Source organism: Suncus etruscus, chromosome 10, assembly GCF_024139225.1.
Source record: "Suncus etruscus isolate mSunEtr1 chromosome 10, mSunEtr1.pri.cur, whole genome shotgun sequence".
NCBI classification, from domain to species: Eukaryota; Metazoa; Chordata; class Mammalia; order Eulipotyphla; family Soricidae; genus Suncus; species Suncus etruscus.
Genome location: NC_064857.1, coordinates 93612097 through 93639664, shown reverse-complemented (window position 1 = coordinate 93639664; position 27568 = coordinate 93612097). Strand labels below are relative to the sequence as shown.

Here is a 27568-nt window from a genome sequence, read left to right as displayed (position 1 = left end):
TATCAACACAGTTTCTAGAATAAATTCCTAGCACTTGAATTTAGCTTTTGGGGGTGATAAGAGTACCTTCCAACAATGCTTAGGAAATAGGGGGAGAGGACTGCTTCTTGCCAATCAGGCTTCATGGTTCAATGCTCAACCCTACCCATGTAGTACTGGGAACCACCAGGTCCGCCAACGTGGGACTCTTGGGCCTTCAAGGTACACCCAGCAATTTTGGAGAAGGGAGTATGTGGTGCCTGGAGATCAAACATGGATCTTTGCAAATCTAAGACATGCACCCTTAATTCCTGAACTGTTTTCCTGCTCTTACTACCCCCTCCATTTATTTTATTTTTTTTTGAATACCAGTAATTGAACCTAGGACCTCATGCATCTTTGGCCCAGCATGTCAATTTAAGAAGTTAAATTTAGAGCTGTATAAAATTAAGAGATAAATATACAGTACTCTTTTTTGTTGTTTAGATTGGGGCCCATATCCAGCTCTGCTCAGTGCTTACTCTTTTTTTTTTGGGGGGGGGCCACACCTGGCGGTGCTCAGGGATTACTCCTGGCTGTCTGCTCAGAAATAGCTCCTGGCAGGCACGGGGGACCATATGGGACACCGGGATTCGAACCAACCACCTTTGGTCCTGGATCGGCTGCTTGCAAGGCAAACGCTGCTGTGCTATCTCTCCGGGCCTCAGTGCTTAGTCTTGGCACTGGGCTTAGGGATCAGTCGTGCTCTTGTTCACAGGACAGTGTGTGATACTGGATACTTGGATTGACTCATGCAAAGCCTTAGCTATTTTAATATCTCTTCACCCCTGATATATAATAATTTTTAGAATGAAGAAAGGATCACTAACTTGGAATATATAGTTATGTATGTTTTGTAATAGATGTGTGTTACATAATGTTTAAATAAATTAAGTAGCACCTTGATTTTTTGTCTTTTAACATAAATCAGCAACAGCTTTTACAGCAGCACATCAAAAGCAAAAGACCACTGGTGAAAAATGTAGCTACTCAGAAAGAGACAAATGCGGCAGGTCCCGATAATCCATCAAAAATCGTGCTTCTAGTTGATGCATCACAGCAAACAGGTAAGACAATTTCATGTATGCGGCACTGATTGTCTTTGACTTCTTGTTGCCACTTACCAGGATTCCAGACTTGAATTTTTTTTTTTTTTTTTTTTGTGTGGTTTTTGGGTCACTCCCGGCAGTGCTCAGGGGTTACTCCTGGCTCCATGCTCAGAAATTGCTCCTGGCAGGCACGGGGGACCATATGGGACGCTGGGATTCGAACCGATGACCTCTTGCATGAAAGGCAAACGCCTTACCTCCATGCTATCTCTCCAGCCCCAGACTTGAATTTTTTAAAAATTTTTTTCACTTCTTTTTTGTCCCCCAATTCATAATACAGACCAGGCAAAGGGCCTCAGTTGAGGTGTATATGGGGTGCATTTACTGTACCTCCTCTTTCTTCTATACAGTCAGTGTAAAGAACACAGCCTGTGGTAAGAATTGGGTGGCCTTTTCTTCTCTTTTCTTTTCTTTTTTTTATTTTTTTAATATATATATATGTATATATGAAATTTTTAGGAAGAATAAATTTGATGCTTTTTCAGTTTGCTGGCTTCAGTGTAGTTTTGAGCCATTTTAACCTTTTCAGCATTTTTTTCCAAGGGACCCCACCTGGTGATGCTCAGGGCTTACACCTGGTAGACTTGGGGGACCAGGTACAGTGCTGGGACTCGAACCTGGGTTGACCGCATGAGAGGCAAGAGCCCTATGCTCTGTACTATTGCTCTGGGCTCAGAGCTTTTCAGCTACTCCCCCTCACTTTTCTATCTTTTCTAGTTACTGGAGCAGTGTAGGCATGAGAGACAGAATTTTGTGGACATTATAGAAATTTATGGGGCTCACTTTGGTAGATATTTTGTAGATATTTTTGTGATTATATTAAGATCCAAACATCCTACTATGCTATAACATCTTTGGAGGAAGAACTTGGTAAAAATTTTCTGCAAATTTTAGCGGAGGTCTAAACAAAACTTGATGACACTTATAAACTGTCAAATAAGTAAAAATGTTAAACTATTCAGATCTTTTGTCCAAAAGAGTTGGGCCAAAGTAATAGTGTGGTGGGTAGGGTGCTTGCATTGTATGTAGTTGACCTGGGTTCAATCCCTAACACCCTAAGGGTCCCCCAAGACCATCAGTAGAAATTCCTGAATGTAATCCCCACCCCCTGCAAAAAAAAAGGTTTTATGAGGCTAGAGAAGTAGTATAGTGGGTAAGGTGCTTGCCTTGCACACAGCTGACCTGAGTTCAATTTCATCTGACCTCCTGAGCACTGAGAGGGATGATTTCTGAGTGCAGAGCCAGAAGTAACCATTGAGCATCATTGAGTGTGGCCCCAGTACAAATAAAAAAAGTTTTTTGTGAATTGTAGAAGTATTAGAAAAGCATTATCCTAGTAATCGGCAAATATTAATAATAGCCTTACAATATTCTAGCCATCTTATAGCTTACATCTTGAAATTCTGGTTTTTGTATCTGGTCTCAGTCTACAGAGATGTCTCTCTTTACTCAGTTACTCTAGTTAAAAAAGTATCATAAGGAACTCAAGACAAAAATAGAGTCTATTCACATATCTACTTTATCTAATCTAAGGGCATATGACCGTGTCGTCTACAGTTTCTACTCAAATGTGGCAGAATGGCTTGAACTGAGTTATGTGGTTGATCTTTCTTTCATTTGGACTATACCATTTAGATATCTAATGATATTTTTAAGTTGCCTTTATCCATTAGAACAGGAAAGGATCTGAAATTTATGAAAAATGATCTTATGATCTTATAATACATTCATTGTAAATGGAGGTAAAGCACTGGGATGAACAGATTGTGATGGGTGGTTAGAGTGGCTACGGAAAAGAATTGGAATTTGCTAATAATTTTTCTGTTTTGGCTGTTCTGGTTTTCATGACCCATATATACAATCTTTAAACCCTGGGACAAACTTTTTAAAATTCTTCTTTAGTTTGCTCATGAAATTATCACAAAGACAAGTCTTCTGAAGCATAAAAGAATTAGAAAATAAGACATGAAGGTATTGTTTGAGTAGATTACATATCCTGTCAGTATGCTTATTTTGCAAGGGCCATGCTGGACTGTGCTCAGGGATCACTCCTGCTATACACAGGGAACTGTGTGTGGTGTCAGGGATCAAACCTGGGTTGACCAAGGTGCAACCACCTTAACCCCTGTATTGTCTCTGGCCCCATTCTTTGTTGGAGGCCTTAGCACTCTTGGCCAACTGACCAGCAGGTTATGTGGTAGGTATTTTTTTCTTTTTTTTTTTCCCCTGCTCAAGGTAGGTATTTCTTGGGCCCTGCCATAATACACATTTCCTGGGTACACTGGGTTGCATTTTGTCTTGCTAGGGGAAGAAGGCATGCCATGACATGGATTGAAACTGGTGTTGGCTGCGCGTAGGACATGCTTCCCAGACTATACTCTCTCTCTGACCCTGGTATTCTTAAATTTAGAGAATCATCCATTCTGTTTGTACTTTAAGCCTTTATATTTTGTGTGTGTGTTTTAAATGTCAGGGTTAATTAGTATTAATCCCAGATAGAAAGGGATGTTATTATTTAAAGGAATTTATGTTTAGTTTTTCTTTCATTTTTCCCCCACTGGAGTCAGTGCTGGCATTTCTTCCTCCGGCTGTGCAGCTCAATGGCTCAGTGCACAGGCTGGCAGTGCAGTGCCTCTTGGGTCAGTCCTGTGGCAGCCTCTAGGCCAATGCCTAGAGCATCTTGGAGGTTAATGAGATGTAGGGCCCCATTCTTGCCAGGCTTGTGCTCCAGCCTTTTGCGCTTTATCCTTAGCTCCCTCCCCACCCCCAGTTTTCACTCTGAATACAAGCTTATATTGTTGTATGAGTTTAGTAAGATGGCAGAGCAATTATACAAGCATTAATTGCTTTTCAGAGTGCATGCAATAGACAAAGCTTCAAATGCCATTTGCATTACAAGCAAAACTAGTTTCTGGGAATAAGTCCAGAAAGATGTATGTGACATTTATGCAGAATTCTGTAGATTGATGCAGTTCTAATCAAAATTCTCATAAGAATTTTGGGGAGGTCATGTGAAACTAATTTTAAAATAAAGCATTGGTCTGTGAAGAACCAAGACATCCCTGGAGAAGAACTTTCCCTCTAGATAGCAAGCCATCTAGTCCCAATAGATTTATAATATATAACAGTTAAACAGAACCTAGAACAAAATGCAGAAACAGACATCTGTGTGTGAAAACTCACATGGAAAAAGATCATTACAGATTCCCAACTGAGATCCCCTGTGAGTCTTTCCAGATGGATTAAGAGTGTAAATGGGAAAACTACATATTGAAGACAATGTGCACAAATAATCTTTGCAGGAAGGAAGCTATTTCTGAAATTAAGGATATCTGTTTACCTAAAGTGAGGGAAAGAACAAGTTACAAACTTGGAAGAGATTTTTTACTATTTATGTATATCATCGGTGAAAGTGAGGTATAGGGACATTGAAAGAGCTCAGATCAAGCGGCGATAGTGATTCCCTCCCGTCACTCAATTCCCCTAGGATACACACAGTGCTTGCCAGAGAGCTGAAACAATTTTCAAGGCTATTAGGAATTGTCTGATTTTACTTGTTTAATTTTTCTGAATGTATCCAAATGATTTCTCTCCACCCCCCATGGGGGGATTATTTGGTTAATGCATATAAACATTGCAGCACACCAAAAAATCCTGAAAAATTCTGTGTCCAGTGACAGGTGATAGATATTGTCAAGATAGCCCAGGGCATCTACTTAACAGAATAGGATGGAGCTTTATTACATTGTAATTATGAAGCACCTGGGAAGCACAAGTCAGTATAAATGCTTTATAAAAATTATGTATGGTCAGGCTGTGGGAAAAGGGGAATTTGTGATTTGTTGGGTTAGGAGATTTTATTAAATTAAAAATAAAAATAAACCCAACTAATTTGCAAAATACAAAAATAAAAAAAGAGCCAGGTTGGCAATAGTACAATAGTATAATAGCAACAGTATATTGGGTAGGGCAGTGGTCAGCAACATTTTTTTAACTGAGCCAAATCTCGCCAAAACCACGATTGAAATTTATTTTGAGAGCCAGACAGGGCGCACACTGACAGAGGCTACGAGCAGAGTCCTGACTTCTGGAGTGGCCGCCCAGCACACAGAAGAGTCAAATTAAAAGTGGAAAGAGCCACGTGTGGCTCGCGAGCCGCAGGTTGTCGACCACTAGGGTAGGACATTTGCTTTGCACATGGCCAACCTGGGTTCAATCCTCTGTATCCCATATGGTCACCCAAACACTGCCAGGAGTGATTCTTGAGTGCAAAGCCAGGAGTAACCCCTGAGCACCACCATGTGTGGCCCAACCTCACCCCTCAAAAAAGCCATTGGAAGAGATGCTTTATCTCATTAAGTAGGAAATGAAAATTAAAATATATAATGAGCCATTATTTTATATCCAACAGTTGGCAAAAATTAGGCTATGTAAACTTTTTTTTGGGGGGGGGGGTCCACCTGGCAGTGCACAGGTATTACTCCTGACTCTGTGCTCAGAAGTCACTCCTGGCAGGCTCGAGGGACCATATGGGATGCTGGGATTCAAACCACCATCCTTTTGCATGCAAGGCAAATGCCCTACCTCATGTTATCTCTCTGGCCTTATGTAAACTTTTTAAACTGATTTGATTTGAAAATGATTTGACTTGCGCCGGAGAGATAGCATGAAGGTAAGGTGTTTGCCTTGCAAGTAAAAGGATGGTGGTTTGAATCCCAGCATCCCATATGGTCCCCAACCCTGTCAGGAGCGATTTCTGAGTGTAGAGCCAGGAGTAATCCTAAGGTGCAAGCAATAGAATTCCCCTTAGCAACACACACACAAGTGCGCATGCGTACAAATGACTGTATAAGAATGTTTATGGCAGTATTCTTAATATCAGAACCCAGACAACCCAAGGATTTTATCCATATACAAATACAAATCATTCTGAGAGGCCAGGAATGTTAAGCTGTTAAGCACCTTCCTTGCCTGCATGATAACCATGTCCATATATTCCTTGGTACTGCAAAAATATAAACAAAACCTCCAAGTGCATAAGATATGTTCCTTCATAGTATTCTTCATTCCAGTTACATTAGTGAATTAGTCACCTGTATCCACATCTTAAAGGAACTGTTAAAATTTAAGAGGAAACAATTCACATGAGAATATGGACAATATGATCTCATTTCTGGTCTAGAGAGATATTAAAGAGGTTAAGGCACTTACCTTGCATGAAACACTGTTCATTCCCTGCCACCATATACAGTCCCCCAGCACCACCAGGCTTGATTGATCCCTGAACATTGCTGGATGTGCCCCCAAAACTTTTTTTTTAAAAAAAGGGAAAAATATAGACAATATTATTCAATTTTTAAGAGTTTAAGCTATATATTCACATGCTTTTCATATTAGAGTACAAATAACTGTGGTAGCTTTGGACATGTGAAGGAATGAGAATGAGAAGATTAGAATACAGAGTTTCTGGGGAAGAAGAAGGTTTAGTTGGAGCAGGGAGCATTGAACTTTAGATGACTGGTGATATGGTTTATTTTGCTGTCTTGATTTTTCTTTTTGAGAGAAATAAAAGAAGAATCAACTTAAAAACCTTAAACATATGAAACTTGCTTTCTACCAGTCAGCTTTCTCCATAGCCCTTTACTGTTTTATATATTTTACTCTGATTTTCTTTTTCATCCTCATTATTATTATTTTCCTATCACTCCTGGCAGTTTGGGGGACAAGAAATGTGACTCAGTCAACCCATTGAACTTTCTCTCAACTGTACTCCTTTATTCTCTTTTCTTAAACACATGCTACAACCCAGCTAGTCAGAAACTAACTTTTGAGGATCCTTTAAAGAAGTTTTCACCTCATTTTTTATTTGCAAAGTTAGATACTTTTGCTTTTCAAATATACATATACATATATATTTTGGTGGTTGTTTAACAAAAACTTACCAGCTTGGTAAAGAATGGCTATGTTTTCCTTGTCTTCTAGATTTCCCATCAGACATTGCTAACAAATCTCTCTCCGAGAGCTCAGGCACAATGCTCTGGAAGTCTAAAGGCAGGCGGAGAAGGACTTCTCACCCTGCTGCTGAGTCCTCGAGCGAACAGGGGGCTAGTGAAGCCGACATTGACAGCGACAGTGGCTACTGCAGCCCCAAGCACAGCAACAACCAACCTGCAGGCGTGGGTTTGAGAAACCCTGATGGCAGCACAATGAATGTATGTGACATTGCTCTCATTTCTCTGTCAGTCAGTTATGTCAGTGTTTCCAATTTGTCCTTGGCTGAAGTATCTTTTCAGTAGCAATTCTTAGAGTAAAAGTGATTTGAAAATGTACTTTGTATATTGTTTATTATGAAAAAAAACTCATTAGGAAGCATTTTATCTAAAATTACAACCAGCATGTTTCACACTAAATTATATAATGTTTTGCAAATTGTTGGCTTAAGCTAAAAAATAATTGTCTCTTTGTTTCTATTTTTAGCATGTGGACTCATCTATATGTACAGGTACTTATTTTGCTACACTCTGTTTGTTGTTCATGTCAAAATCTGACTTAGAGCAGGAACCTTGCTGTTTCCATGAAAGATTTAGAAATCTTTCAGTTTCACATTGATTTGGATATGTGGTTTTGCTGGTAACAGTGAACTGCTGGAATCCTGTAAGGTAGCAGTGCCCAGAATACCACTTGAATTTTTATTTCTTTTTAGCGAAGCAAGGTAGCTTTTATTTGATGAAACTTGTTTAGAAAGATGTGAGAGGAGAGAAGGATAAATATATGTTCCAAAGAGAACACAGGCTTCTACAGAGACAAAATAAGCAACAGTAAAACAGATAAGTGAGATTTGTGTTCAAGGGAGAACATGAGCTTGAAGAACTAGCTACTTCTTAAAAAAAATTGTTTTGATTTTTGGGCCACACCCAGTGACGCTCAGGGGTTACTCCTGGCTATGTGCTCAGAAATCGCTCCTGGCTTAGGGAACCATATGTGCTACCGGGGATTGAACCCAAGTCATCCTGGGTTAGTGTGTGCAAGGCAGACGCCTTACTGCCTGCACCACCACTCCGGCCCCTATTTCTTAAAAATTTTAATATTACTTTTATGGTGACTGAATTTCAGTTACATGAAATTAGACGTTAATATAGGTTTTAATCTTTAAATGAATCATAGTCTTCAAATCTCATTTATTGTAGGTGGAGTAAATTGGTCTAATGTAACTTGCCAGGCAACCCAGAAAAAACCATGGATGGAAAAAAATCAGGCATTTTCAAGAGGTGGAAGACAGACCGAACAAAGAAATAATTCACAGGTAGTTTGAATTTGGCTTGAGAAATTTGACTTTTGTGAGTTGTTACTGTAAATAATATATAAATGGTTTTGAGAGACCCTTTTATTTTCTGACATTGTCATGGAATTCATTGATTTTTTTTTTTTGTCTTTGTAGTTTTATTTTTGTGGGGGGAGGCTTTTTGGACCACCCCCTGGCAGTACTTGAGGCTATTTTGGCCTCTGCTCAGAGGTCACTGCTCAAAGGCATGCAGTACTAAGAGTCCTGCAAGCTAAGCAGGCCTTAGCTCTTGGTGCTTTCTTTCCTGACGATTGAATTATTTGAAAATTGAATAAAGCCATCATTTTAAAGCCACTTAACCTGGACCAGGAATGTGACTCAAGTGGTAAAATAGTGCCTTGTACTCTGATAGCTTCTCCTCCTTCATACGGGACTATAATATATATAAATATATATTAATATAACATATATAATATATATTGTAATATATAAATGTATAATATATAATTAATATATATATAAATATATAGAGATAGATTTTTGGGACACACCTCGTGGCGTTCAGGGGTTACTTCTGGCTCTGTGCTCAGAAGTCACTTCTGGTAGGCTTGGGAGACCAAATGAGATGCCAGGAATTGAACCCAGGTGTGTCCTAGGTTGGCCACATGCAAGGCAAATGCCTTATTGCTGTGCTGTCACTCTGGCCCCACAGTAAATAATATATCTTTAAAACAAAGAGACTGGGGAGATAGTTCAAAGGGCTGCAGTTTGTATTAGGAAGCCTTGGGTTTGAGCCCTAGCTCCTCAGGGTGCAGCTCCGGTAATGTTATCATTTAAGTAATGAAAAATTAGCCCACTGTGAATCTACGTGGTTTCTGTGTCGGGATGTATCAAAGCATCTTCTATTTTTCTTTGTAAATTATGTTGTGATATTTTATAATATTTTAAAAGAGTACTTTTCAGTGTTAATTTATCTGTCATGACTTTCCTGCCCATATAGAATTTTTGAAGTGTTTGGTTCTTTGTGGGATTTTACTGTGGTTTTGGGATTTTAAGCTATGTGCAGCGTTGCTCTGCATTTTTCCTGGCTGTAGGCTCCTGGGCAGAACCTGGGATTGAACTTGGGTCAATTGCATTCAAGGCACATGCCGTATCTGCTGTTCTAGCTCTCTGGCCTACAAGAATCAGTACAATTTAAAATAAATACAGGTTACTGGATATAGGTCATAATACAATAAATGCCTCACATGCCTGACACCCTGGCAAAGATGAACACTTTAATAATAATAATAATAAATAATAAATAAGCAATCCTCATCATTACTTTCCTACATTTTATGTGTTTTTGTTTGTTTGTTTGTTTTGATCACTCACACCTAATGGTGCTTAGGGATTACTCCTGGTTCTGTACTCAGAAATCAAACCTGGAGGTGCTCTGGGAACCATATCAAATGTCAGGAATCAAACTGGTTGGTGGCATGCAAAACAAACGCCTTACCTGCTTACTGTTGCTCAGGCCCCAAACCACATTTTATGTTTTTTTTAGGTATCTTGCCACTTTCAAATATCATTTATTTTTCTTTCATAGAAGTGATTAAATATTTTATTTCTTGGACGGTTAGTAAATTTCTTTATTCTTTCTTCATATCTGAATAGTAACTTTCACTTGTAGTCTTGTTGGGAGGAGGTCTTTTCTATCCTGCTTTAAATATAGACCGTACCATTCCCTTTTGATCGGTAGAGTTTCCCATCTGTATAAATCTTTGTTTTACCTTTGCTGCTCCCCCCCACTTCTCACTCCTCTCCTCTTCCCTTTCTACCCATACTATCTCCCTCTCTTTTTCTCTCTTTCTTACTTTGCCAGTCTCATAAACTTGGTCTGTGCCTGCAGTCAGATGCTCTACCACTGAGTTATACCCCCCAGTCCGTGTCTATTTAGGTGTGATCTTTCTAGTTTGGAGCTCCTGTGGCATAAATATTCCTCTTAATGCTATTTTATGTTGTCACCATTATTTTTCTTTTTCTTTTCTTTTTTTGGCTGGTCTTTTTGGAGGGTTTTAACCACTTCAACTCAGTTTTCAGATTTTACCATTCTACTTTCAGCTTTTCTTACAGTATTTCCTAGTTCAGCCTCTGCATTCTTTAGCTCTAGATTTCCCCTTATACTTATTCTTTGTTGGAAGTTTTCTTCTTCATTTCTTTGAGCATCTGTAGCACTGGTCCTAGGAAATCTCTTTCTCAGTAGCTTCTATAACTTGATTGTCAGTTCTTAGGCTGTTGTCTTGTATCAGTGGCTTGGATTTTCTCTATCTGATGCCTCACCAGGGCCTGTACAGGAGCCAGAGGCCTGTTGTTTGGCTGCCCTGAGAAGCAGCCAGGAAATTCAGTCTCAGGAGCCTGGGTCCAATGGTGGCTCTGGTTTAAGCAGGCATGGATACTAACAAAGAGTTTGTGGTCTAAGTGCTCAGCATCAACTATAGCACCAAGGTGAAGAGAGTCTGGCAGGTAGTTGGGGGACTCAGTTATCAGTGCTTGATCTCAACTATGGGAGACCTGGACATGAACCCGTGTGTTGGTGGCAGCACTGGGGAAACAATGGAAGGTGTTTGGTTGGAGTGGTTAAGGGCAGCTGTGCTCTGAATTTGAGAAGTCCTGGGTGGTGACCAAGGGACATAGACTGTGTGCTCGGCAGCACCTGTGGCTCTGGTTGGAGCAGACTAGATAGCAACTGAGGGAGCAAGGTCTCAGTTGCTGGGTGATTCATGTTGAGGTAGTTATAAGAGGAGCTTGTGATGATAAAGTAAAGGAGATGGAGTCTGAGCTTGCAATGAAGCACAGTGATATATTGGGACTCTCTTGCTAGCTGGCTCTGGGAATTGTGCATAATAATTTTCTTTTTTTGAAAGGAGATGTAATTTGGGGCAACACCTGGTGGTGCTCAGTGCTCACACCGAGTGCTATGTTCAGTGATCATTCCTGGCTGTGTTTGGGGATCTTCTACGACACTGGATGTTAAAGCAGAATTTGCTGCATTCGCTGCCAGTGCCTTAACTTCTGTGCTCTCTCTGGCTTCCTGCTTGGTACTCTCTGTTTGTAGGGAGGCTAGAGTTTTCTTGTTAGCACTCACATGTGAATTGGCAGGGACCTGCTCTGTATTCCTAAAGTAGGTCCTCTTGTCTCTCAGTCCCTGCTAGTTTTGTTCTATTTGCTAGGTGGGCTTCTCCTTGGGAATTCTGTGTTCAGAGTCTGTTCCTGTGAAGAATGAGATTTAGTGTGAGCAGGAGCACACTCCAGCAAGGTTCTAAAAGGTTTTGAGATAACACCAGGAAGCAATTCCAACTTCTGTGTATACCCTATAATTTTTCGTCCTCCTATCCCGTTGTAAGTATATGATAATAGGATTGGATGATGAATGTTAAGCACAACGAGTTACTTATTGGTCAGTATTTTGCCTTTTCAATTTTCTGGATATGTTTCCTGGACTCCTTAAATCTAATTAAGGAATTGAATTTATTTTAATAGACCTATAGATGAGCTGAAATTAGGATGTTTCTAATGGATTACATATAAATGAACCATATACTTGGCATCCCTGAAATCGAGTACTCTAGTACCCTCACTTTAGACTGTTAAGAAAGCAAGCTAATAATGAATGTTCTCTTTCCTGTGGGTGTGGCAGGTGTGAGTCATTGCTGTTTATGGCAGGCTTATAAAACAATCTAGCCTTATTTGATTAAAAACAAAAGAGCTAAACCAAGAATTGTTTATATAGATTAGATAAGCAGGATTTACAAAATACTTCAGTGCTGAAGTTCTAATCAAATTATAGCTGGTACCAAGTTTTACAGTATCATCTGTACTGTTGTTTTTGTTACCTGTAACCTGCAGAAGAGAAAATAATACAGATAGGGAAATGGACTTTATTAGTAATTATAATAAAAGGAGAAAAAAGAACTTTGTCCCTCAAGTCCCCAGATTGTAGTACATAATATTTCTTAGCAGCACACAAAGCAATCTAAAGACATAGAACTTATGCAACTCCTTAAACATTGAAGGCAAAGTACCCTTTTACATTTCCATGCACATACATATTAGTTTAAGTTAGCTTCAAAAGTTTAAGTGGGTTGTTTTTCTTAAGGATTAGAGTCAAAGGAGCACAGTAAAAACGGTGTTAGAGTGGCAATTATTGTTTGCATAGGCCCACCAAAATATGAGGGACATGGAAAGGAAAAGCCTTGGCCTAAATACAAGGAGACCCTACCCCTGAAGTTTCCTGGCATAAGACCAACTTTAGGCTCCAGGCAAACTAGTTTGTCCAATCCAGGTCATTGTCTGTAGTGCCAATACACTTTCATTTTTCACAGTCTCTGTTGTTGTTATCATGTTTCTGTATTAACGATCCTGGAATCTGCATATCCTATATTGCAGTCAGGATGGTGCAGAGCATCCTCTCATTTCACCTCACAATTAAAGGGCAATGCAGAGAACCCTGTCCTGTAAGCAGGTCATTGTTGTTGTCAAGTCTTCTCAGTGTTAAGGGAAGTCTCTTTTGAGCAGGTCGATGTCAGAGCCGTGGTAGAGGATTGCTTCCAGGTGTTGTTATAAAAAACCTTGGATGTTTCATAGATAGCTTCCCTGGTTCAGGGGTGAATGGAGAATGCCCATTCTTCTGAGGTCTGTGCCAGGTCATTATATCAATGTTCAGGATGTAAGGTCCCATTGCACTACGAGATTTGTGTGTTCCAATCTCTACTAGATAAGAACTTATGTATATGTATTTGTATAGTATCTTTCCATTTTAATGTGCCTATGCAAACAAGGAACAGTGCTACATGGCGTTATTGGTGCATATGGGGGCCATAAGAACAAGTCCAACAATCCCCATGACATGGTTCAATCATAAGCATTAAACAGAGGGACTCTGCTATTTGATTTATAGTACTTTTCAGACATGCTAAGTGAAATGATCTCATATAATAAAACAGTATTATTATAGTTTTAGTCCCGGGGCTGGAGAAATGGCATGGAGGGTAAGGCGTTTGCCTTTCATGCAGAAGGATGGTGGTTCTAATCCCGGCATCCCATATGGTCTCCCAAGCCTGCCAGGAGTGATTTCTGAGCGTGGAGCCAGGAGTAACCCCTGAGCACTGCCGGGCGTGACCCAAAAAAACCAAAACAAAACAAAAAAATTTTACATCCCCAGTATAAAAGTACAAGTTGCCCATAAATTAACAAGCAACAAAATCTAAAAAGCAAGAGAACTGGCGAGTTGATTTATAGAAGTAGCTTACAGGGTGGAGGGTCTCGGAGCACTCTTGAGAAATTGGTGGGAGAAAGCAGGCACTTTGGTGTTGGGTGTGGTGCTGGAACATGTATTCGTGAAATTACCATTAATGGTATAGTAAATCATAACACCTCAATAAAAATGAAGCAGGGACAGTAAACAGACCTAGGCTGAAAATGCTGGTCTATGGACGGACCTATCTAATAATATCAAACATAAACAGAGACTTGTGATCACCTTGTAATTCCATTCAAAGCAACTCGTCTAAGAAACTTGCTGGGGTTGGGGAGGCAGTTCAAAGGTCTGGAGCAAATGCTTTGTATGTGGAGTCATAGGTCTGACCCACAGCTGACACCACACAGCGCCATTGAGGGCTACTGGAGGAGTGCCAGTATGGCCAGGTCCTGGTGGAGAGAAGTAAGAAAAAGGAAAAAAAAAAAACCAGATGAGAGAGCAGAGATAAAGCGTTAGGGGAGGGGAAGAAAGGAGGAAAGGAGATGAGCTGATAAGAAATAGAATTTTTCTATTCTTAGAAAGTAGGCTATATGGTCTAATTATCAGAGTGTCATACAGCAAATTTAGTTTTCCTTAAATTACTGTCTGCTTTGTTTTGTGCTCGGGGCTTCCTATTGGTTCTGTATTCAAAGATCATTTCTTGTAGTGCTCTGGGACTAGATATGGTTCTGAGGATGAAACCTGGGTCAGCTGTATGCAAGGGGAATGCCTTACCCACTTTATTCTCCAACCCACATCCTTAGACTCTTACAGGTGAATGCTTACTAAAGGAGGAAAGAATGAGAAGGATCAGAAAAGTAAAAGTTTTCATAACCTGTTTACTTAGAAAAAAAGTAAATCTAGGGACTAACATATGAAGAAAATGTACACATTTCCAGAAAACCAAACTATTAAAAAAAATTCAAAGAGGGGGCCGGGCGGTGGCGCAAGAGGTAAGGTGCCTGCCTTGCCTGTGCTAGCCTTGGGCGGACCACGGTTCGATCCCCCGGTGTCCCATATGGTCCCCCAAGCCAGGAGCAACTTCTGAGCGCATAGCCAGGAGTAACCCCTGAGCGTCAATGGGTGTGGCCCAAAAACCAAAAAAAAAAAAAAAAAAAAAATTCAAAGATTTCCTGTCTGACACGGATTATTTTATTTTACTACATATTCCTGCAGTTTTCTATAAAACTAAGAAGAAAGGATGAAAGAAAGGCTGGGGGCCAGAGTGCAAGTGGTCTGGGATGTATTGGCAGGGAAATAAATAAGGACAGAACTAAATATCCAAGCCAAAGTCAACAACAATAGAATCAAGGGGCCTAAATTAACAATCCAAACTTAAAGGGGCTTGTTAAACTGGCGTGCCAGGGGGTAAAGGGATGAACTGTGGGTGATTGGTGGAGGGAGGTCTACACTGGTGGTGGGAAGGGCCCTGATTCACTATTTTTATTTCACTTACTGCTTTTTTCACTTGATATTCACATACTGATCTGTAGAGATTCATCCAGCTCATTGGTTATATTATTATTTATTCTTTTTTAAAATTACTTTATCTAAACACCATGATTACAAAGTTGTTAATACAGTTTGTTTTTTTCTTCACAGATACAAAATTGTTTATGATTTTTAGTCATACAGTGTACAACACCTTTCACCAGTGCATAGTTCCTGCTGCATTGTCCCCAGTTTCCCTCCCTTCATCCCTCCCACGTTCCCTCCCTCCTATCTGCCTCTACATTCTCTCTCTCTCTCCCTCTCTCATTCTCTCTCTCTCTCTCTCTCTCTCTCTCTCTCTCTCTCTCTCTCAATCTCTCTCTCTGACACTGATTTGCAATATTGTTACTAAGGGCTATCACGGCTATCATTTTATCTCCTTTCAGCACCCAAGAATGACCACTTCCAGTTATCATTGTTATAGTGGCCCCTTCTCTGTCCTAACTGTATGCCCTGCTATTTGTTGGAAGCTCCTACCATGGACTGGTCTTCCTGGCCCTCATCTTTGTTGTCTCTGGATATTATTATTACCATACTGTCTTTTATTTTTCTTAAATCCCATAAATGAGAGATTATTTTATGTCTCTCCCTCTCCTTTTGATTGATTTCACTCAGCATAATACTCTTCATATTTATCCAAGGATAAACAAATTTCATGACTTTATTTTTCATAAGAGCAGTTTCCATTGTGTAGATGTACCACAATTTTTTTTTTTTATCAACTCCATTGTTGGGTTGTTTCCAGGTGCTGGCTATTGTGAATAATGCTGTAATGAACATAGAAATGCAGAGGTCTTTTTTACATTGTGTTTTTGGTATCCTAGGATATATTCCTAGGAGTGGTATTGCTGAATCATATGGAAGCTCAATTTATAGTTTTTTGAGGAATATCTATATTGTTTTCCAAAAAGACTGGACTAGTTAGCATTCTCACCAGAAGTAAATATAATCATTTATTCTTTTTGCTATATTTTTTTATAGTAGGGAGGTACCACAAACTCATTAACTATTCTAACTATGAAGGGCACCTGGGTTATTGTCAGTTCTGGCTATTTTATTTTTATGAAAATGCACGTTTACATACAGCTTCTTGTGTGTTGTCACTTTTAGTTTTTCCTTACAATGACTTTATTTGTCAAAATATTTAATGCTTTATAGTAACTTATGCTCTTCGTAAAAATTTTATTTGTATACTTAACATTTTTCTGCAAGTATATTTTACTTGAGTAAATCATTTTCTTAAAATAATAATTTCTTTTACCTCTGGGCTTTCTTTAGGCTGGATTCAGATGCCGCGGACATAGCACTTCCTCAGAGAGAAGACAAAATTTGCAAAAGAGACAAGATAATAAGCAATTAAATTCCACTCAGTCTCACCGAGGCGACCCTAATTCTGAGTCTTTATATTTTGAGGTATTTTTCAAACTCTGTTTATAAACTGTTATGGCCGAAATTCCCATTCAAAAACTTGGTATATTACATTGCAAACAACTTTTGAAAAGTATTTTTTATGTCCTTTTAAAAGTTTGGTGGTGGGGAGAGGACTCCCAATCAGTACTCAGGGGCCTCAGCAACAATCCCAGCAATTCTTTGACCAGCTGGACTGGTAAGTTGGATGTTAGAGTGGGGAATATCGTGCCAGGGACCATGACAACACATGTCATGGTATTCAGGATTCCAGAGTTTATGTCTTAGCATTCAACTCTATTATCACATTATAGATTGTTCTCTATAGTATTAAGCATGGTCCAGTTTTTGTTGAAGCTTAGTCTGTTTGTCAAGTTTTTTAGTGTTTGATTAGTTCAACCCAATTTGTATTGCCAGTCAGGGGGATAATCTTAGAGAAAAAGGAAAAAGGCTATTTTACTTTCCTTAATTAAAGTTTCCACTCTGCTTCTTTCTTTTTCCTTCTTTATTTTTTCCTTTCTTTCTTCCTTCCCTTCCTCCCTCTTTATTTCTTTCTCTCTTTCTTTTTCTTTCATTCATTCTTTCTTTCTTTGTTTCTCTTTCTTTCATTTTTTCTTTCTTTCTTTTTTTTTTTTTTTTTTTTTTTGGTTTTTGGGTTACACCCGGCAGTGCTCAGGGGTTATTTCTGGCTCCATGCTCAGAAATTGCTCCTGGCAGGCACGGGGGACCATATGGGACACCGGGATTTGAACTGATGACCTTCTGCATGAAAGGCAAACGCCTTACCTCCATGCTATCTCTCCGGCCCCCCTCTCTCTCTCTCTCTCTCTCTCTCTCTCTCTCTCTCTCTCTCTCTCTCTCTCTCTCTCTCTCTCTCTCTCTCTCTCCCTTCCTTCCTTCCTTCCTTCCTTCCTTCCTTCCTTCCTTCCTTCCTTCCTTCCTTCCTTCCTTCCTTCCTTCCTTCCTTCCTTCCTTCCTTCCTTCCTTCCTTCCTTCCTTTCTTTCTTTCTTTCTTTCTTTCTTTCTTTCTTTCTTTCTTTCTTTCTTTCTTTCTTTCTTTCTTTCTTTCTTTCTTTCTTTCTCTGTCTCTCCCTTCCTTCCCTCCCGCCCTCCCTCCCTCCCTCCTTCCCTCCCTCCCTCCCTCCCTCCCTTCTTCCTTCCTTCCTTCCTTCCTTCCTTCCTTCCTTCCTTCCTTCCTTCCTTCCTTCCTTCCTTCCTTCCTTCCTTCCTTCCTTCCTTCCTTCCTTCCTTCCTTCCTTCCTTCCTTCCTTCCGTCTTTCTTTCCTTTTCATTGGGTGTGTGCTATATATTTAAAATGCTCTGAATAGTTCATTGAGGTGGAAGAATACTTCTATTTTTTCCCCATTTATTTATTCAAAGATAATCAGTCACATGGGCCAAAGAGATAGCATGGAGATATGCCATTTGCCTTGCATGCAGAAGGACGGTGGTTTGAATCCTGGCATCCCATATCCCCTGAGCCTGGCAGGAGTGATTTCTGAGCATAGAGCCAGGAGTAACCCCTGAGCGTGGCCGGGTGTGGCCCAAAAACAAAACAGAACAAAAAAAGATTTAAGAAAATGAATCACATAGTTGACAGAGTTGATCATAATACATTTGTTTTCAATAAGTGAAAGCAAAGTTATTGAAAAAATAAAAATAAAAAAATAAAATGGAAGAGAAGAAAAAAAAAAGTACAGAGGGAAGCATATTTGTGTAAATTATTACATCTCCAATGAAGTCATTAATACGATGGCAGAAGGTTTAGTAAGCACTTGTTATTAGATGTCCATGCTGTTAAATTGGGATATTCATTTAGAGATGACAGCATCAAACAAATGAAGTAGTCTAGAAAAATCAAAGTACTATTAATGATACAACTTTTATTAGTTTTTTCTGGGGGGGGGCACACTTGGTGACGCTCAGGGGTTACTCCTGGCTATGCGCTCAAAAATCGCTCCTGGCTTGGGGGACCATATGGTATGCCAAGGATCGAACCAGGTTCGTCCTGGGTCAGCTGTGTGCACGGCAAATGCCCTCCACTGCGCTATCTGCTTTGGCCCCGATACTACAACTTTTAGGGGCATGTACTTACTCAGCTGCAGGTATCCAGGAAGAAGGAAGATATGGGGGTAGGGTGCCTGCACTCACCTCAAAAAGCCCTGGTGCTGTCAGCCCCTAAACCAGTGTGCCTGAAGTATGGTCAGATTGGTGTCCCTGAAGAGAATTCTAGAGGGTCAGTGATGAGGCAGGGTCATGGGGAAAATGCTGATTTGGAGTAATGGAGGCTGCAAGCGTGACTTTGAGAGGGCAGGAGCTTGGCCTACCATTTCCTCCAGAAATGGTCAGCTTTGTGCTGCGTGGGCTGATCTTTCATGGCTCAGTTTACATCTTGTTCGAGAGAAGAGTGAGTCTGTGAAGCTGGCCTAGTTTGAACAAGAACACTGCATCTGTGGGCAAGGTGACAGCTGTCAGGCTTCCTGAAAAAAGGAAGATATGGGAGGAGGGTTTCCTCACTCACTCAAAAAAGTCCTGATGATATCAGCTCCAAAATTGGTAGACCTGAAGTATAGTCAAATCAGTATCCCCAAAGGGAATCGTAAAGGGCCAGTGTTGAGGCAGGGCCATTGTGGAATGGTGATTCTGGGTGATGGAAGCTGCCAATGTGGGTTTGGCAGGGTGGGTTTTGGCCCACCCTCATCTCCCAGTATGCAGCTTTCTGCTGCATGGGCCCATGTAGGCATAATGGAGGTCACTTCTGCAGGTATCTGCTGTGTAGTAGAGAAATGTATGCCTTTCATGCCAGGAGTTGCTTGAGCATAGCATTACCTGGAAGGAGAGATGAGTCACTATGATTTTGTGGCAAAGTAGGGATAACAGAATAGATTTTAAGAAATAGGTATAATTTTGGGCCAGAGAGATAGCATGGAAGTAAGGTGTTTGCCTTGCATGCAGAAAGACAGTGGTTCGAATCCCAGCATCCCATATGCACCCATTCTAGGTTTGATGCTTGGTACCACATTTTTTTCCCTGAGCTCTTGCCAGGAGTAACTGAGCGAGGAACAGTATTAATCTTTGAGCATCACCAGATATGGTCCCAAAACTAACTAAATAGTTTATTGCTTTGAACTCTTTTGACGGAAATTTCGACACTTTTAGGATGAAGACAGATTTCGGGAATTAAATGAGAATGGAAATGCTAAAGATGAGAATATTCAACAGAAACTTTCTTCAAAAGTAGTGAGTAACTTTTGGGGCTAGAGCAATTGTATGGTGGGTAGGATATTTGCCTTGAATGTGGCTGACCAATGTTCAACCCCCAGATTCCCATATGGTCCCCAAAGCACCAGTGGGAGGTCCCTGTGCTCAGAGTCAGAAGTAAGCCCTGAGCATCACTGGGTACTGCCCCAACCCCCTTCAGCCTCATAAAAGGTGGTTCCTTATAAAATAACTTTTTTTTTTTTTTTTGGTTTTTTGGGCCACACCCGGCGGTGCTCAGGGGTTACTCCTGGCTGTCTGCTCAGAAATAGCTCCTGGCAGGCACGGGGGACCATATGGGACATCGGGATTCGAACCAATCACCTTTGGTCCTGGATCGGCTGCTTGCAAGGCAAACGCCGCTGTGCTATCTCTCCGGGCCCACAAAAAGAACATTTTAAAGATTGTTGAGAAGAAATATCAAGTATAACTAGCTCTGAGGCAACATGATATAAATTAAACAGTGCAGCTTAATACGTATCCTTAATATTTCCTCAGATCAAAGAAACTTGTACTGTAAATACAAAATCATCAGTCATTAGTTGACATCATACAATACAGTTTATACTAAAATAACACTGATTTAGCTACCACTTACTTTGGAATAGAGTTATTATTTTTCATTCCAGGATCCCCATAGAAGTATAGCCTCTTACATTCTGTTGTTTCTTTTCTTTCTCCCTGGTTAGAATGATTCTGGCAGCTTCCTCAGTGCTCTAAGGCATAGATTACCCTTTGATGAGTCTAGTCATTTACTCTCTAAGCAACCTGTGTTTTGGTCATTCCTTAGAATTCAGTCTTTATGGGATTGTTAACATATCTTCCTCTGTTTCACTTAGTTGGATGATTTACCCGAAAACTCACCCATCAACATTGTGCAGACTCCTATTCCTATTACAACCTCCGTTCCGAAACGTGCAAAAAGCCAGAAGAAGAAGGCATTAGCAGCAGCCCTTGCTACAGCTCAAGAATATTCTGAAATAAGTATGGAGCAAAAAAAACTACAGGTATGTATTAATTGATATGAGCTAGGATAATAATTTCATTGGTAGGTTTGAACTAAAGGTTTGAAAATGTGAGTCATCTTAAATAATCATGCTTTCATATTTATAACAAAAATAAATCTGCTGATTGTTATCTTGCAGGAAGCTTTATCAAAGGCCGCTGGAAAGAAGAATAAAACACCTGTACAGCTAGATTTGGGGGACATGTTGGCAGCGTTGGAAAAGCAGCAGCAAGCCATGAAAGCTAGGCAGATTACTAATACCAGGCCACTCTCTTACACAGGTAATATATTAGCCAGAGAACTTTCTATTTGGCTTTTTGGTATATGTTTTGGATATTATTTACTTAAATTGTATAAAAATAAAACATAAAAATCCAGTCTCTCTTTGACTATTCACCAGCTTTATTCCTAAGGCCCATGCAGCATCTCCTGGCTGACCTTGCTCTCACCCCGTCAGCCCTTTGAAAAGGAATGATCTCTCTGAAACGGACCCAATTGCTCCAAATCTTCTGGTGGTTCTTCATGTCACTGGGAGTAAAACCAGACCACGGTGCTCTCTGACCTGAGCACCCTCACTGCTCTCACGGCACATACAGCTCTACTCAATTTCGACCCCATGCTCTTTGTTTTTCACCCTGTGTCTTCAGGTGTCTTTTGTGCTTGCTCCTTCATGCTCCTGGAATTTCTTCTTTCAGCTACCAGTATTGGTTGTTCATGCATGTCCCCTGTTGAAATGTCAATGAATGTGATTTTGAACAGTCATTTTATTGTTCTCGTTCAAAGCTTGAAATCAAAATTATAAATAGGGCCAGGGAACATAGCTCAGTGGTAGAGAACTTGGCTTGTATGTGTGGAGTTCCAAGTTTGATACCTGGCACCACCAAAAAAAAAAAAAAAAGTAATTGGGTTCTATCACAGTTAAATCATACCATTTAAAAGCAAATGGGAAACTTAAGAGTTTTGATCAAGTTGAATATGTGTGGGTGAGAGAAAATGATTTTGCCTTTTTACCCACACAGTAATTTCTATTTTATCTAATCTCATAGAACTAAGAGTTTAGCAGCTCATATGTTCCTTTGTTTCTTTTTATAGTATTTGTTTTGAGGATAAAGGATTAAAGAAAAGGGAAAGGCACCAGCATAAGCTCTGATTTGGAGCAGAATTGCATTTTCTTTTTGCTGTTCTTACTGCTTATTGAATGAAAAGAAAAATGTAACAGCATGTAGTAGCAGCCATTATATAAATTGTGACTAGTCACCCATAATGTATGAGCCTTAGCTCTAATTAGCTGTTAGTTAAAACAATATTGAAGACTGGGAAAATGCATTCAGGAATTACTCCTGGTGGACTATAAGGGATGCTAGGGGTTGAACCCAGGTTGATTGTGTGCAAGGCAAGTGCCTTACCCACTGTACTATTGTTCTGGCCCCAGACATTAACTTTGACTTTTAAGAAATCAAAGAGAAACCTGAGAATATGAAGATATGAAAAGGTATTATAAGAAGTTGATAGAATCTTATGGCTTTTAATTTTTATAGTTATGGCATTGAAAAAGATCTGAATGATTCTGACGTTTGGAAGATTGTGATAGTTATAAAGGCTATGATCATATTGAACTAGATAAGAATCATGGAGAAAGAATTTTTTTCTGCAAGAATAGATTCTTGCCTTGTATTTGAAGTGTTTCTTAGGGAGATCCTGGTTGTTTTTCTACTTTTTTAGGTTCTACCAAGCAGTACTCAAGGTGCCTGGGACTACTCCTGCTGATACTCTGCCAGCCAGACTTTTAGTTCAGTGCTAGGACATGGTATTGCTCAGAGCCTTGTGGCACTTGAGCCACCCAAACTATTTCCTGTGAAACTCAGGAGGGCACATGGAACCAGAGCTTGAACCCAGGTTGGGCATGTACTCAAATGACCTGGCCTCAGTTGCTTGTTTCTGTGTATGTATTTATACTTGTTTATTAGTCTACTGATCAACAATTTTGTTGAAAATTGGTGAAAACTGAGCCTCTAAAATGCACCAGGTAAGATGCTGATATGACTGACCCAGGTTCCGTCCCCAATACCTCCTAGAGTTTGCTGAGAACTTTCCAGAAGTAAGTCTGCTGGTATATCCCCCAAATAAAAATAAACAGAAATAGAATAGAAAAGGGTAAAGCTAACCTCATCTGTTCTAATACAGTTGTGAAACTATGAGAGATTGTTACTGGAAATAAAACTTGGGGAGAAGATAATTAGTGATAAGTCCTATGGAATATTCAGGCTTAAGGGCTAAAAGGAAAGAGAATCAGAAAAATAGGAGAGAGTGATATTGCAAGAATGAAGGATAGAATTTTGAGGGAGAAAATTGTGGTCTCTGAAAAATTCTAGAGTGAAGATGGAGAGGATTAAAATGTGGCAGCTGTGGTATTACATGCCATCTTGGCACTGGTGATTGCAAGGACTAGACAGAAAGCAGACTGAGCTGGCCCTGCAGTTTGTGTTCAGCTGCCTCTAAGTGTATGCCGCTGGAGGCATTTGCTATTATCAGTGTGGTAACAGGGAAAGAAAGGCAGTTGAAGGAGAAAGCCAGGAAAGAATTTTGTTGGTGGGCTTTATTTGTGATGGGAGGGTGGGCGGGCTGGATGGGAGTTTGGCTTGGGAGGATATATCCTGTGATGGGTGCTCAGTGCCCAGGGTATCTTCCTAGTTCATTGTTCCATCAGTAGAAGGTTGTTTCTCACAGTGGTGCTCAGGATCAAATCTGGGCTCCTGCCAGCAATGTATGTATTCCAGCCTTTTGTGTCATCTGCCCAACCTGGTTTGTTTGCTTGTTTCTTCATAGAATGACATGTTAGCCTGTTGGGAGTTAGGGAAAGGAGCCAAGCCTTCTAGAGGAAATGGAAAGGTGCAGAGGAAAGCATTGGAGGAGAAATTCAGATACGGGGGCAAGAGGGAAGTTTGTTAGCCAGGGCTTAAATAGCCTCACAGACTTTTTATATGGGAGACCATGGTTGGCTCCTTGACACCATCTGAACTTGCCTTACTACTGCTGGGAGTGAACCCTGACTACAGAATTAGGTGTAACCCTCCTCCTTCTCCTTGCCTTCCTCAAAGCGCTGCTGGGTATGAACCCAAAATGTAGGAGAAAAACAGTAGAAGATGTCGGTGAGCTTTGGACAGGAAGGACTAAGGATTCCTGTTGTCTCTTTCGGGGTTTCTAGGTCTGTGCTGGATAATATCTTCTCAGGGCAATGTAGGGAAGCTGTTCTGCTAGAGTGAGAAGATTGAGATTAGAGAGAGCTTTCTGACTGCTTAAGGGTTGAATTAGCTGCAAAATGAAGGTGTCAGACAGGTATGAAAAGCTGCTACATAGCATTGTGCATGCTGTAGAGGGGGAGACATGATTCCTAACTGACAGAAATGAGAACAGGAATAAGAGGCTGCTTGTTTTACGTATAGAGATGGTGATTATCTTGTATGGCACATTTAATAAGAACGAGGAGAGTTGCAAGTTCTTGACATTTCAAAGTATGATTTCCTGTCTGAAAACCAGCTGCAAGGAATCACTCTGCTTTGAGGGGGCTACAGTAGACTGTTCTTTGGGGGCCTTTAACTTAGTTAATTGCTTTGTCTTTGTCTTAAGGCAAGAAAGATAGATAGATAGAAGCTCTATTTGAGGGCCACTGTATCACCATGTGTTCTGTAGTATCTTTTTCCCATGAGAAGGTGATACTCCTTTTTTTTTTAAATTTAATTGAATCACCTTTTAAATGCAGTTAAAATATTGTTGTTGGTTGAGTTTCAGTCAGTGTTCCAACACCTGTTCTTTCATAGTGTTCATTCCCTACCACCCATGTCCCCAGCCTGCTTTTATAGCAGACATTCCCTTCTCCCTCCATCCCCCCCACCCCGTCTGTCTCTGTCTCTGTCTCTCTCTCAACATTGTTACTGAAGGGGTATAGCATGCCTATCACTCTATCTCCTTTCGGCACTAACTCTTGTCCCTGTGATCATTTCCAACTATCATTGTTCTAGTAGTTCCTTCGCTGTCCTATCTGTATTCCCTCCCCCTCATCCTCCAGGCAAGCTTTCTACCAGTGCTCTTTCCCTCAGGAGAAGAGATTTTTGTTTATTATAGGCTTATTATCAGAACGATTTTGGAATTGACCCTGAAGTACAATTAATGTTCTTGTTTGTTTTGCAGTGGTCACTGCTGCTTCATTTCATAATAAAGACTCTACTAACAGGAAACCTTTAGCCAAAGGTCAGCCCTGTTTGACGTCCTTTAATTCTTTGGACATTGCTTCCTCCTCTAAAGCGAAAAAGGGAAAAGAGAAGGACATTGCAAAACTAAAACGGCCCACAGCACTTAAAAAGGTAAACCAAAATCTCTGTATGTTTATTTTGAAGAATAGATAATATTTATATTTATTTTGTCAAAGAAGCTGTGGCATCTTAGCAAATTTTATGGAATAGTCAAAGGCATACAACTTTATAGTTGGGAGTCATTAACATCAAGTACTATTTTGTGTTGAATAAGATCTTGGAGAATGAATTCCTTATATAAGATCACACATTTAAAAACAAAACAAAATAGGGGCTGGAAAGATAACATGGAGGTAGGGTGTTTGCCTTGCATGCAGAATCCTGGGATCCTATATGGTCCCCCAAGCCTGCCAAGAGCGATCCCTGAGTGCTGCCGGGTGTGACTTAAAAACCAAAACAAAATAGGAACTGGAGCAGTAGCACAGCAGGTAGAGTATTTGCCTTGCAAGCGACCCACCCTGGGATTGAACCCCGGCATCTCATATGGTTCCCCAAGCCTGCCAGGAGTAATTTCTGAGCAGAAATCCAGGAGTAACTGCTGAGCACTGCCAGGTGTGGCCCCCAAAACTAAAACAAAAATTAAGAAAAATAAAAATAAGTGGGAAAACACACACACACACACACACACACACACACACACACATCAACGTTAAGAAATGTTATTGGATCCTAGATCCTAGGTATTGAGAGAGTTCAACAGGCTAAGTGTATGCTTTGCATGCAAGAGGCCTGGGTTTGACACCACTGGGAGTAACTCCCTCCCACAACCCTCAACACCAGCATTGAGTATGGACCAAAAAAACCAAATAAACAAATAAACCAAATAAAAAAAAAAAAAACATCCTAAGAATTAGAAATACTAAGTTCTAATGGTTTATTAGGTAGTTTTAGGCAGGTAGTTCTTAGGTAGTTCTTATCCTCATCTTGTTTACCCTTAAGTCTGGAATCATTTACTCTCCACTGACTATTGTTTCTTTGTTTTGTTTTGTTTTGTTTTTGGGTCACATGGTGGTGCTCAAGGGTTACTCCTGGCTGTGTGCTCAGAAATAGTTCCTGGCAGGCATGGGGGACCATATGGGACACCGGGATTTGAACCAACCACCTATGGTCCTGGATCAGCTGCTTGCAAGGCAAACACCGCTGTGCTATCTCTCCGGGCCCTCCACTGACTATTGTTATTAGGTACAGAAAGAGATACTCCTGTACAGATCATTGAAAACTGAAAAATAAGAATCTCATACAATGATATGACCCAGTTTTTAAATCTTTTATGATAGCCTTTGTTGTTAATTCTAGTATGCTAATTAGGATTTGGAGTTTTAAAAAATTATTTAAGAATGTAATAGATAGGGTTTGATAGTTATAGATTTTTCTCTTTGACAGTTTGATATAGCATATTTCTTATCCGCCTTAATTTTGGATGCAGTACTCGTTTTCAGCCACATGGCCTGTGTTAAACTGACCATTTTGCCAGTCAGATTATATGTAGCCAACTAAACTAGTCCACATTTAAGTGAACAACTATAACTTCATAAGAATATTTTATTGCTCAGTACTTGTTTAAAGAATGATAAACAATTAAAGACTGGCAATGACTTTTAGGTTATTTTGAAAGAAAGAGAGGAAAAGAAGGGCCGTTTGACGGTGGACCACAATCCTCTGGGATCTGAGGAAGCAGTAGAAATGCACTTAGATTTTATCGATGATTTGCCACAGGAAATTGTTGTTTCCCAGGAAGGTAAGTCCATCCTTTTGCCCATGTTCACAGAATGGTCATGAGTATTTAATCAGTTAGTTGGTGTCACTCATTTTGTTCCTAAGAGGATCATTCCTAAGGTGGATCATTCCTTTTTAAAAAAAAAAATGTTTTTTGATCTTTGAGGGGTGTCTTTTGGAAGATGTTTAGGTTACATGATTACAATCATATGAATGCTTGTAGTTTTGATGTAAAAAGTTACCTTTATTGCTACCAAAGTGCCCAATACCCATCACTGTCTTTTTATTTTTTTGAAGAAAAAATTTTTTTAGTTTATAAATCTGTTTACAATAGTACAACTCTAGAGTTTTATACTTGCAATGCTACCACTCTTGCCCCCACCAGGGTGCCAGGATCCCTCCACCATTATCCTCTCAAACACCATCAGTTTACATTCTGCTGACTTATCTTGGGGGCTTTTTTCCTTCCATCCTTTGGGATTTGTCTAATCCCTTGCTTTGTGTCTTCATACTCTGCATGTGAGTGAAATCATTTGGCTTTGTCTTTTTTCATTCTGACTCATTGAAGATGAGTCAAAATGATCAAGGGGCCACATTTTAATTTATAGCAGTCCTATGACATTTTTGAGGCTGATGTCCTGAATTTTTTGCAACTCTTTACAATAATGATCTGATTATTGAAATTTTATCTAT

At 40.0% G+C, this 27568-nt stretch overlaps 1 protein-coding gene and 1 non-coding gene across 2 annotated transcripts in view; one reads left to right on the top strand and one right to left on the bottom strand.

Moving 5' to 3' along the window:
* The window catches only part of SECISBP2L (SECIS binding protein 2 like), a 63799-nt gene that overhangs the window by 13788 nt on the left and 22443 nt on the right, over nt 1-27568 (top strand). Inside the window, exons 4-13 of the mRNA XM_049781499.1 lie at nt 950-1085; nt 7110-7339; nt 7605-7629; nt 8315-8430; nt 16457-16591; nt 19745-19825; nt 20683-20850; nt 20989-21130; nt 25038-25210; nt 26762-26897. Of these exons, the coding sequence (XP_049637456.1) occupies nt 950-1085; nt 7110-7339; nt 7605-7629; nt 8315-8430; nt 16457-16591; nt 19745-19825; nt 20683-20850; nt 20989-21130; nt 25038-25210; nt 26762-26897 (1342 nt within the window). The remainder of the gene's footprint in view (nt 1-949; nt 1086-7109; nt 7340-7604; nt 7630-8314; nt 8431-16456; nt 16592-19744; nt 19826-20682; nt 20851-20988; nt 21131-25037; nt 25211-26761; nt 26898-27568) is intronic.
* On the bottom strand, nt 1383-1518 carry LOC126021191 (small nucleolar RNA SNORA51). The gene has a single exon (XR_007499795.1). It is a non-coding gene; the product is annotated as a small nucleolar RNA SNORA51 (small nucleolar RNA).